The 12,186-nt window shown below is 38.1% G+C and overlaps 1 protein-coding gene across 5 annotated transcripts in view; it reads left to right on the top strand.

Moving 5' to 3' along the window:
* DCUN1D4 (defective in cullin neddylation 1 domain containing 4) overlaps window positions 1-12,186 on the top strand; it is a 65,311-nt gene that overhangs the window by 38,621 nt on the left and 14,504 nt on the right. For all 5 annotated transcript variants that reach the window (XM_017678871.3, XM_017678872.3, XM_017678873.3 and 2 more), the window contains 2 exons: window positions 3,533-3,624; window positions 10,410-10,518. In XM_017678871.3, the coding sequence (XP_017534360.1) occupies window positions 3,533-3,624; window positions 10,410-10,518 (201 nt within the window). The remainder of the gene's footprint in view (window positions 1-3,532; window positions 3,625-10,409; window positions 10,519-12,186) is intronic.

The raw sequence follows: 12,186 nt of genomic DNA, 5'->3' as shown, positions 1-12,186 counted from the left end.
CAGGACTTAGAATAAGTAATTATTTATAAGGTTTTTAAGTAGATTATAATTATCAAGAATTTTTCACAGCTCTTTCCCTTCCTATTGAATTTACCTCAGGACATTAAAAAGCAAAGGTCATAAAGTATTTCCCTTACAGTTTTTTTAACTAGACATTTTTTTAGATGCTTAATTATTTTTGCTGAATTCTTATCATGTTATTGTTAAATATTTTTTCTTGCTTCCACATCATATCTCTTACACTAAAATGAAAAATTATGCTCATACAAATGTCCTGGTCATTAAGTATGCAGCTTAGTATTACATTAGCCACTAACTTAACAAACATGTCTTAGATCATACTTGAATTTATGATCTGGAAGAGATCTCGAGATCATCCATTCATTCCTCCTATTACTAAGCTATCTGGAGCCCATGCACATATGTCATGGTTTTAAAGAAAACTCAGAATTGAGACATTGTTTTTTTCCTAAATTTTTTTTGCTGTTACCATTTCTATGCCTCTGCCCTCCCCCAGTTCCCTTCAATAACACTGAAATTTTCTTTAGTCTTTGGAATGTCTTTAGCTCATTATGTGGGAGTTTGTGTGTTTTATTTTAAGGTGACCTAGTTCAGGTATTGTGATAAATTATTCAGCTTGGTGTAAAAGTTGGGGACCACTGGGTCAGTCATGTTTTGCCTGACTTCCATATATTAGCTGTAGACACAGGAAAAACATTTCACTAACTCCAAGAAGGATATTTTCTGGTGGAAACTGGGCCAAGCTTGGAAGGCTATTTCCTGGATGGAATAGTAAGAGGGATGAGAGTGAATTGGGCCTGAGAGGGGGTCAAGAGGTTACCCTGAGGGTAGCAATGAGCGTTTGATGAGCGGGCGGGCACCAGGACCCAGTGAGGAGACTGGGAGGCCAGAGGCCGGCTGCAGGTGTGAGGGGAATCAGGTCAGCCTCACTCTCAGAGGCAGAAGGGCCCCTGTGGGGCATGAGAGGGAGTGCTGGGGTTGATTCTGACTTAAGAAAAGGGGCAGTATAGTTTTTCAAAGTTCCTCACCCCCAAATACCAGTACTCAGTAAGAGATCTGCCATTATTATCCTTTTTTTGGTGCGGGCAGGGGGCTCCAGATAGCTCGCAAACAGGCTAAATGAAGGAATGATCTCTTGAGATCTCTTCCAGATCATAAATTCATGTAGGATCTAAGACATATTTGTTAAGTTAGTGGCTTAACTCTAATACTAAACTGCATACTTAATGAGCCAGGGCATTTGTATGAGCATAATTTTTCACTTTAGTGTAAGAGAGAAGATGTGGGGCAGGAAAGAATTTAGGAGCCACCATAAGGAAAGTCTGTTTCGTGTAAAGAAATAACAATTGGGCATGTCGGCTGGCTGGTGAGCTTCGTTTCATGCGTGCTTGTCTATGTGTTCTGTACCCTAACCATTCTTTAAACTTTGTGTTTATGTAGAATTTTAAATCCTTCTAATAAATTGTTGAGCTATTGTTTGAGAACATAACCAAATTTGAACTAGAAAATATGGGTCATTTCACCTACGCAAGTTGATACACAAGAGTCAGAATTCCAAGAAAAGCTGAGAGATGGGGAGAAGATCCACTAATGTGTGAACATTTTGAAGAACATGTAGCCTCTTCTATTTTGGGAAATTCTTCTGAGTAGCCCGTTGGTCTCTTAAGTTACCATTTTTTAACCTATTTAACAATAATATTTTGTGATTTTGTGCATAGTATGTAAAAACATTAGATCATTAATCAGTCTTAGTAATCTACCTCATTATCTAGCTTTTATAAATCTAAAATGTCTAGTGACTTTTTCAAAACTGATATGTAGTGGTTTCATTTATGTTTGATGAAAGGTCCTAGAGATTTAGTGGGTTCTTACTGATACACATATCCAAAGCTGAAAACCATGAAGTCAGCATCAAGAGAAAGCCTTTCATTAATCTTGCAGTTATAAATTAGACAAAGTTGAGATTTTTAGTTTACTGAGTAGCTCGTTGACAAACATGAAAGAATAGACTTTCTGACCCTCCTGAATACTGGTGTTCTGGAGTTCCTAATGTGAGTGTTGGCTCCCACAGGCTGACTAGATTATCTAAAGCGATTTCTAAGTGACTGTTTGCCTCATTTTGTCATGTTGTATCATCCCAGTTCCTTTAACCACCACCGCCATCTGACCCACTTGGGTACACAGATGGTGGTACAATGGTCTGGAGCCATTCCTCTAGTAGTTGAAGTGAAGCCTCAGGTCTTTTGTAAAGAAAGCAAATTAACCGCCACATGTGGAATATGCTAGTCCCTGGCCAACTTTTACAGAAGATCTATTTTCTTCCCATTGCGTTTTTTTGTTACAGCAAATGTAGATACAGCCATTTAGCTGTGTATATGTGATCACCACTTTATGACTTGGGTCCCCTTTAGCTGTGGCTGACTGTGCTGGATGGTCCTAGGAGGGGCCTGTCCTCCTCTTTACTTCTCTAGGACTGGTATGCTTTTCTTTTTTTTAGTTACTTCTCATTTTATCTCGGGTCTTTGAGGTAGAGGAGATGGAAAGGGTTTCTCCTCTGCCCCCAGGTATGGATGGCCTCAGCTCTGTCCCTAGGCAGAACCCCAGATAGCTTCAAGCAAATGCACCTTTGAAATGTAATTTTGTTTTTACATCTCCAGGTATTTCTTGAACTTCCCCTCAGTATCTCTGTGCCATCTCTTCTCTAAAGCAGCTATTGTCAGAGTTCCTGAAATCTGCAGTTTCAGAAGATCCACTAAAAGTCAGAGTGGCACCCACTGAGCAGCAATTGGTCTAAGCCTCTCATCCTGTGCTCATTCCAGGCAGAGTGCTATTTAGGTGGAATATTGGGCTACTAAAAATAATTTTATTTCCCCCCAGTGTATATACTTAAATTCACAAAAATTAATATATTTATGATACAAGTCCACTCTGTATGACCCACCACCCACCTTTTTGTTATTTAACACTATTCTGCACCTTGCTTTTTTCACTTAATAAATCTTGGAGATTGTTCCCTGTTTGTACTTCATTTATCTTAATGGTGACATAGTATACTTTTGTATGGAATGTATTCAGCAAAGAAGTATTTAACTAGTCCCTTATTAATGACGTTTGGTTGTTTTCAATCTTCTGCTACTCAAATAGTATTGCAGTAAATATTTAATATGCATATTTGTGTACATATGCAGGTATGACTATAACTTTCCATAGATGGAATTGCTGAGTCAATAACTGGTTTTAATTTTGATACATATTGCAAACTTGCCCTTTAAAGAAGTTCATCACTTTATACTTCCCCCATCATGCATCATAACCATTCATGTTTCTCCAAAATCTTGTCAGCAGACTGAATTATCAATCTTTGATGTTTGCCAAGTTAGAACTAATTTTTGAAGCCACCCTGTTCACATTTCAGTGACTAAACTACCAGGAGCAGAAGCATTTGGCAAGGTGTTAATGTATTTAATTGCTGAGATCTGTCGTTCTGATTTGATTTTTTTTTTTTTAACAGGTAGTTATGCTTGTCCTAGCTTGGAAATTGGATGCACAAAACATGGGTTATTTTACTCTACAGGAATGGTTAAAAGGAATGACTTCTCTACAGTAAGTCTTGAGGCTGTACTGGGGGTGTCCAGCTCTGGCGGCTGGCTGTCTCCTCCCTGGGATCTCAGTGAGCCTGGGGTGGGTGACTGGAGGAAAGCCAGGTGATTCGGGCAAAACTTTCACCTGCTGCCCAGTGTGTGAAGACCAAACCTCATTTTTATATGACAAAGAGGGCTATTTAAGTTTTTATGTAACGTACATTTTTTTATTTTAGTATTCTACAAGAGCAGCTCTGCCCAATAGAAATAGGCCAGCCTTTTTTCATATATGTGAGCCACATATGTAATCTAGAATTTTCTAATAGCCACATTAAAAAGCATGAAAAGAAAGAGGTAAAAATAATTTTAATGTGTATTTTTAGCCCAAAATATCCAAAATATTATCTTTCTAATGTGTAGCCAATATTTTAAATCAATGAGCTAGTTCACATTCTTTTTTTTATATTAAATCTTCAAATATGGTGTATATTTTATATTTATGACACATCTCAATTTGCACTAGATGAATTTCAAATATCAGAGCCATGTGTCTTGTAGCTACAGTTTTATAACAGCCCAGGTTGAGATCTTAAAAACCAAACTAAAAAAAATTGAGTGAAGTATAACTTACAGGTGAAAATATTTGTATATTTTCTATTTGTATATTCTGACTTTAGCATTGGGCAAAATTGGAACTTTATTACTCTAATGATTCAGAAAAATAATAATATATTGTTTGTGGTACCTGGCCCAGACTTAGAAGAAAATTAGTGGTTTTACTTGTTCACTTTGTACTTGTATGTTTATGTCTGTTTGCTAAGAATTTCATTCAAAAAAACAAATTGTAATTCTGTATAATGCATTGAAGGATTCAGCTGAGGTGGATGACTGAGCATTTAAATGGTATTGGAAGATGAAGTGCAGACTCATAACATAGTAACTTTCAAGTACTTGGAATGATACTGGTTTTTCTTTTCACTTTAACTAGGAATAATAGACTTCAGTTTTTACTGGATCAAAATTGGGAGTGAAAATCGGAATTTGTCAGCTTTTATAATTACTGTCCCATTTGTTGTTGATATTAATACTTTATTTACATCGTGCTTTTAGTAGTTCATTAAGCCTTTCACTGTTCTCCTGTTTGAGCCTTGTGGCTACCTTCTGAGGAAGCCAGATCAGGCTTTATCCTGCACATTTCACAAATGAGGAAACTGAGGCTCAGATGGGATAAGTGTGATTTATTTACATTTACTTGCATGTTACAAATCACTTAGATGTGATTTGTAAAAGTAAGTGCCAGAAATGGGAAGAAAACTTAAGACTTCTGATTGTTAAAGTCACATTCTTCTAACAATTAGTGTCTGATGGCAAATGAGTTTTAGGTAAAAACCAAGTCACCCCTTTACAAATTCATTTTCTTCTTAACATGTTTTAGAATTCTAGGGTTGAATCCTCTGGAATCTCTTTAAGAATTGTGTTTGTCGTGTTGGAGAACATCTTATGATTTAAAGTCAACTAATATTAACTCCACTGTTTTCCTTGCTGCCTTCCCTGTTGCATTCCATCCAGAGCTTGTAATGACTGCTCTTTTTTTTCTTGTAAAAGCACAGCCATATCAACGTTTTATTTCATGGCTTCAGGGGAGGCACCATTTAATGTTTTTTCATGCACATTTTCATTTGTCTTAAGAGGGTTTAATATCCATTTTTGTATAGTTCTAGATTCTTTTTTACTTTTGCCTGTACAAAAGGAATTACATGATACCACACCTTCGTCCGCGTGCTGGGAGGGCCACACCCCCTAGGAAGTGAAATCCACAGTGTCCTGTAGGGAAGGGGTCTGTGTTTGTGTTCATGAGCGGGGGTAGTGACAGGGGCTCCTTGGGTTCCTCGTTAGGAACTCTGCGTGCCAGTTGGGGACACACGGGTGGTGGCAGGCGGCTTACTGCAGATGCTACCATGTGGGCCTTGCATCTCAGGGTAGTGACAAGCCCGATGCATAGGAAAGGCATTGATGAAATTGCTTTCTTTCTGTGATAGGAAACTCTGAGATTGATTTCCTCATCAGTGAGGTGGAGATAACTACTCAGAATAACTTTTATGGTTCTTTGTAGTTAAAACAGTCTTATTTCAAAATTTAAGAACCTTTGTCCCCTGTCCCTCCAGCCTCCTTGGATTCATCATTTGTTCAGCAGTATTTGAAAGGCAGTGATGTGCCACACTCGGTGTTCTGTGTCCTGGGGAAACAAAATCCAGGAACAATCAAGTCCATTTGGGGAAGGGGCCTGGAAATGATATTCAGGCCAAAGGTCCAAAGGTAGTCAGGGCACTTTCCTTCGTGTTACTTGAACTAACTAAATACATACTGTGTTTGTAGGGTATGTGTACCCAGTAAATAAGAAAACTCGGAGACTAGCCATTTATATGTGCTCTGAAGATGGAAATTAGCCTATCTTCTGAATTATATGTTTGACTTCTATTTTTGTATTGCCTTTTCTTTCTTTCCCCTTTTTGGTTTTATTAAAGCTGTCCAGTGAAATGTTTTGAACTCAAACTGGAATTAAAGTATATATGACAACACCTTTGTATGTGTGTGTATATGTGTGTGTTTATACACATACACTATATACATATATATTAGTGTATTTGACTAAAATGATATTTTAAAAAAATTCTTTCTGTACTGTAGGAGTGTGCTAGCAATAGAAAGTTCACAGGTTTCAGAATCAGAGTTTTGAATATTCTGTCATTGCTTATGTGTCTGTGATAGCTTCTTTAAACCCAGGAAGGCAAAATGAAATGTAACTTACACCCGGGCTCCCAGTAATCAGGCTCCTGATGCTGTCTAGAGTTGTTGTGCAGTGCCTGGCCTCTCCAGGGCCAGTGTTCTGTGAGAGTATTGAAGAAGTGACCATTGCTGGTAGGAAATGTCCATTCCCAAACTCCTTAGATCATTCTCAGCCAGAGAAGGCACAGCTCTTGTTTTGATTATTTTTTTTTATGTATTGCCATATTCAAACATGGGTTTAAGGTTACCTCTGATGAATTAAGCTTATAGGGATGTTTAAACTGAACAAAACAAAAATGTGTAAAGTTATACCTAACTTGGTATAGAACTGATGAGGGGCTGGAAAAATACCTCTGGGCCAAGTGAACAGGTGAAGACCTTTCCCCAGATAATGGGGGAGAACTGCCTTTGATTTTATAACTTTTGAGTATTATTGTCCTGATTTCTGTTACTTCTGAATCTACAGGAGCAAAACTCAGATAAGAAACAGCCCCACACATTATGATTAGCACACATAATGTGAGGGAAGGGGGGCACAGGGAAGGCAGTATAGCACAGAGAAGACAAGTAGGGACTCTATAGCATCTTACTATGCTGATGGACAGTGACTGTATTGGGTATGTGGTAGGGACTTGATAATGGGGGGAATCTAGTAACCACAGTGTTGCTCATGTGATTGTATTTTAATGATACCAAAATTTAAAAAACCATTGTTTTGAAATTCCAGGGTAAACAATATCATTTTATAAGAATGCAAGAGACAAATTTCAGAATTTCAAAATAGTGATTTGCTACAGGAAAACTAGGTCAGAAAGCTCAGGGGAGGTAAAATTGCTCATATAGTAGTGGCAACAGGCTATCCTGGAGCTTTTCACCATTACACACTTAAACATTTTTTTAATACCAATTTCACTTAAGAATGTCCTTAATAAATTCTTTAAAAAATAGTAACTTTATTAAAAAAAAAAAAAAAAGAAACAGCCCCACAGTATGTGTATATTTTGTTTTGGGAACCGATGCTCTCTAATGGTGTGGTGCTGTCACTCTAGGACTTCTGTATGCTGTATTATGCACAGAAAAACAGAAGGATCAGGGTTGAAGATGTGGCTCCGTTCTGAAAAGTCCCAGACTTGTTGCTTAAATATCCAAGCCTGTTTCTGTCACAGACCCTGTTGGAATGGAGTCCCTCTCAGATGATCTTGCTGAGTGACCGCTAGATGGCAACCTGTGGTTTAGACAGGATGACTCAGTGGCCTGGTGGTTAGTCCAGAGGCTCTGTGGGACAAGGACCCTTTTCAAGGAGTTCAAACCCTTGATTGACAATATAAGCTCTAACCTATGTCATCATCCTTAATAGGTACACGAAGTGAAATTTTTACTTTGAGCATATTATGCTTTTTATACTCCAGACAAGATATTTGAGCGTCTTTCAAACACAGGGACTTCTTTTGCCAGGGTGGCTGACTCACTCCTAAGCATGCTGTTGAACCCTCACGTTTCGCCTTGAGCTCTATCCAAAGACCCCTGCTCTCCATTTTCTTTTAGCTGCATAGTGGTTGCCTAAATGAGTGGTTCCTACCCTTGAATCTGCCAACAAACAAACAGCTGCTCTTCTTCCTCTCCTTGGGCAGATCTAAACTAAACCACTGGCCAGTTTCTTGGGTCTTTGATCTTTAACCTTGAAGATCAGGGACATTGGCTGTGTCTGTTTTAGGGTTACCTGGTTTCCCTCCTCTTTGACCTGCACCCCTTTTATTGTTTATAAAATATTACTATATATATACATGGCAAAAACATCAAGCCAGACACTAGAATGCACAATTCAGAGCAAGCCCTGCTCTGCTCCTGCTGCACAGACTCTCATTTATTGCTTTCTTCTGTGTTGTTTTGCCTCCATCACCCGTCATTTGGATTCTGGCCCTGGATCTCCAACTAGGCATCAGTGTCTCTTTTTTTCCCCTTCCACAGTCCTTCCTCCCAGAGATCCAGAATGAACATTTCAAGATGCAACCCTGGTCATGGTCTCTCCCATGGGAGTAGGTGGCTTCCTTTTCTTTCTAGGGTTTAAAAAAAAACCCACTGTGACTCACAAAAACCCTTTATGGCCTGGCCCCACCTTCCTTCTAGCCTCTTTCATACCACTTCCCCTCTTACTCTGTCCAGTTTAGTCACAGTGTTCTTTTTTTGGACTTGTCATGCTCCCTTCTGCCACCTTTGCACATGTTCCTTTTATCTGGAAAGCCCTCACCTCCAAAAACATCTAGTTTCTGCTTAGCTCTCATCTTACCTGTGAGTCCCTTAAAGAAGCTTAAGGGACTTCTAAATGACTTCTAAAATAGTCTAATTATAATCTTTTATAGTTTTCAAACATCAGGAAAAATGATATTCTGAGTTGTTATAGACCCATAGAAATGAAACATTTACTAATTTTTGACTTACAGATATTTTATCTCAATAGATCACAGGGATTTGTTTTTTTTGTAGTTAGCTACAAAAAAAGCTTTCACAAATTGCTAAAAATAGATCAATATTCTGTTATGAACCATATTTTAGTTTATAAAGTTTGTAATATATTTACATTAATAATACATGTTATCTATACTTAGTAATAGGTAAAAGATCTAACAAGAAATATAAGGAAATACATCCACCATTGAAAAGCTTTAATATAACCAGTGAAAGTGGTGACTCTTGGTTCTTGTTTTTAAGGGCTAGATATTACAAACAAAGTCAGATTGCAAAAATAGATTAGATTACTTGCTTAAGAAAAATAAACAGTGTGTCTTGTACCTGTAAAAATAGGTTATCATCACCAAGGCTCCCTGGAGAAATAGTTGATTTCAAGTCTAGGACAGAGAAAGTACAAGATGAGCTAGAATATCTCCCAGAAGTAAGGATGTGCTCAAAGATGATGGGGACATGTCAGAAGGACACTGGAGCCAGCCTTACTAGGCCACTGCCCAAATGAGGACAATTTGTGCATCAAAAAGAAGAAAGACTGTAACAGATTATAACACTGAATAAAAAACAAAGGTCCTTAAGTCCAGAAAATAAGGTAGTGAGTGGAACTGTGCTTTATAGAAGAATTCTAGCTAGTAAGTATAAAAGCATGATAGAGCTGGAAAAATCACAATTTTCCATCTCCAAATGTAAAAGCAATGCAGGCAGTCATCAATGGATGCTAAAGCCCCAGGGTGAAAGGTTGTTGAGGAACCAAGTTCAGTGTCAAGATATGGTCCCACAAATTACATACTGTTTCAGAGGAGGCAGAAGTATCTTTCACTGGAGAATCTGATGGACACTACCATAATCAAGTGAGTCACCTTAATAATCACCAGCGAATGGATAGACTGGGGTTCTGAACCTCCTCACAGGGTGCACTGAGGACATCACGTGTAGTGTCCTTACTGCTGGTGTTTAGAATCATAGGGAGATTATCTGACAGATTGAGATTCTGCAAAACAGCTAGTCTGATTGGTTCAAAAATGACATTGTCCAAAAGACAAAAAAGCCATGGCAATCTTCTAGAGACTAAGGAGCTATGACAACTAAAAGCAATGTATGAACCTTGATTGGAATCTGGATCAGAAAAAAAACATCTATACATAAAATTGAGGAAACAGTTGGGAAATTTGCATTGTGGGTTGTTTATTAGCTGAGAAAGTTAACACTGATAGACTGTTAAGAGTGATGATAGTATTGAAATGTTTAGGAGTAAAGTTACTTTATTTACTGGCAACTTTCAAATGGTACAGCAAAAAAGTGCATGTATGTGAGAGATAACAAAAATGTGACAAGTTCATCATGAAGGAAGGGGATGGGTACATGGGTGTTTATTTACTATTCTTTTAACTTTTCTGTACATTAAAATTTTTTTTAAATAAGCGTAGGAAAAAATAGGCCAGCAGGGATGTGTTCCGACTCCCAGGTTTTTATTCTGTCTTCTGGTATGGTGTTTTATATTACTGCCCCAACTAAGAAAATCGCAGATTATAATTTGCCTTTATTCTGTTTTTCTAGATGTGATACAACAGAAAAACTCAGAAATACTTTGGATTACTTAAGATCATTATTAAATGATTCTACAAACTTTAAACTTATTTACAGATATGCGTTTGACTTTGCACGGGTGAGTTCTCTGGAGCCTATCCAGATGTTTCCTTCTCCTCCCTCCCTTTTTTTACTGCCTTTTGCGGTTTGTTTTTACATGTTACAGCAAAGAAGCTGAACAAGTTATCCCAGGATGCTGGTTAGGATTTCTTTCTACATGTGCTCTTCCTAAACAAACTGATTCTGGGAAAAAATGTATATTAACAAAAATCTGTAGTGGCAGATCTTTAACAGCTCTTGCAACTGGTGTAGAAGTAATTTATAAATGGGTGGGTAATAGATACTGTTCCAAATGTCTATTAGATAAGCTTGGAAAAGCTTTTCCTTCTCATAAAACAACAAACCTTCACCCATGGAGTTCACTGGAATAAGTTAATCAGAGCTAATCCATCTTCATTTTGGGTGGTATCCTGCATTTGGAAATCGTTTGAATTTCAAACCTAAGCTAATTTCAATGAGTATTATTCAGACGTAATTTTTAGTCATCATTTTGAGAAGTGATCATACTGTCTGTCACATAATGAGCCAGTATGTGACATTGATTCTCTTAGAGTGAAACGAAGTCTTATTTTTCAGCCTGATCACCATAGGTAGTGAATTCTGAGGCACCAGTCAGCAGCATATTCCATGCACAATTCACAACCCATACAATTATACTTTGTTCACAAATTGTGTTTTCTGTTAGGTTTTTGTGTTTGGTGAACTCAGGTAACTAGGCTTTCTTGATTGGTTGCACTTTTTAAAATGTTTTTTTAAAGCAGAGAACTCAGTGACAATTCTTCTTTTCTTACCACCTTGGTTGTCTTTTTCACTTTTTACCTGCTTTGGCTCTGCTAGCTCAGCACAAAGGTTTATTTGATGGTAAGTTCTGGTACATTTACAGTAGCACATTAGTAGCCTTCCATGGTGTCCTCATTCATGAATTTCTGCATTACTGCAGCCTTCAAATAAAATCACAAAACACATGAAAATTTACACATGTTAGAAATTATATGTGCATGTAACAGTGTTTTACTAAATGGCATTTGTATAATTATATATAGAAGTTATTTGCTGGACATTTTTAGAATAGATGCATAGTTTCCAGGATTAAATATTTTATTACATGAGGTATTTTTCCTCCCAAAGCCAACTGTTCCTTATTGTATGGGTGAAAGTTTGTTTAGAAGCATTATACCTTCTCACCAAAATAAGCCCTATTTTCTAACTTCCCTGTTTGGGGTCAAATTTTCCCACATGTCAGCTGTTTTTAGGTCAGGTCCCATCTTACTCCTCCCTGCTTTCCATGCCATTCTGTCAGTCACCAGGCCCATCTCCCCAGAGCTCCTTGGCTGCCCGTCTCCCTCGTGCCTCCATCACAGCCTTGCCAGTTTCGGCCCTTGTTATGCCTTGTCTGAACTGATACAGTAGCCTGATCCTACATCCTGTCACTTCCCATCCAGCGCTCACATCCCTAGACTGTCATTCATCTTCCTCCAGCCACAGGGTCCCTTGGCCACCTGCCACCTCAGCACTGCCTTGAAGTTAATGTAGTGCTCTCCTGCATGTAGGGGACACTTGCTCCCATAGCAGCTCTGAGTGACATGTAGGGAGGATTTTAATATACCTCACAGAGGACAAACTGAGCCTCAAAGAGTTGGAGCAATTGGACTGTGGTCACACTGTTAATCAACAGCAGATCCAAGAC

This window comes from Manis javanica, chromosome 5, assembly GCF_040802235.1.
Source record: "Manis javanica isolate MJ-LG chromosome 5, MJ_LKY, whole genome shotgun sequence".
Lineage (NCBI taxonomy): Eukaryota > Metazoa > Chordata > Mammalia > Pholidota > Manidae > Manis > Manis javanica.
The sequence above is the reverse complement of the archived record's forward strand: the minus strand, read 5'-3'. Positions and strand labels throughout refer to the sequence as shown.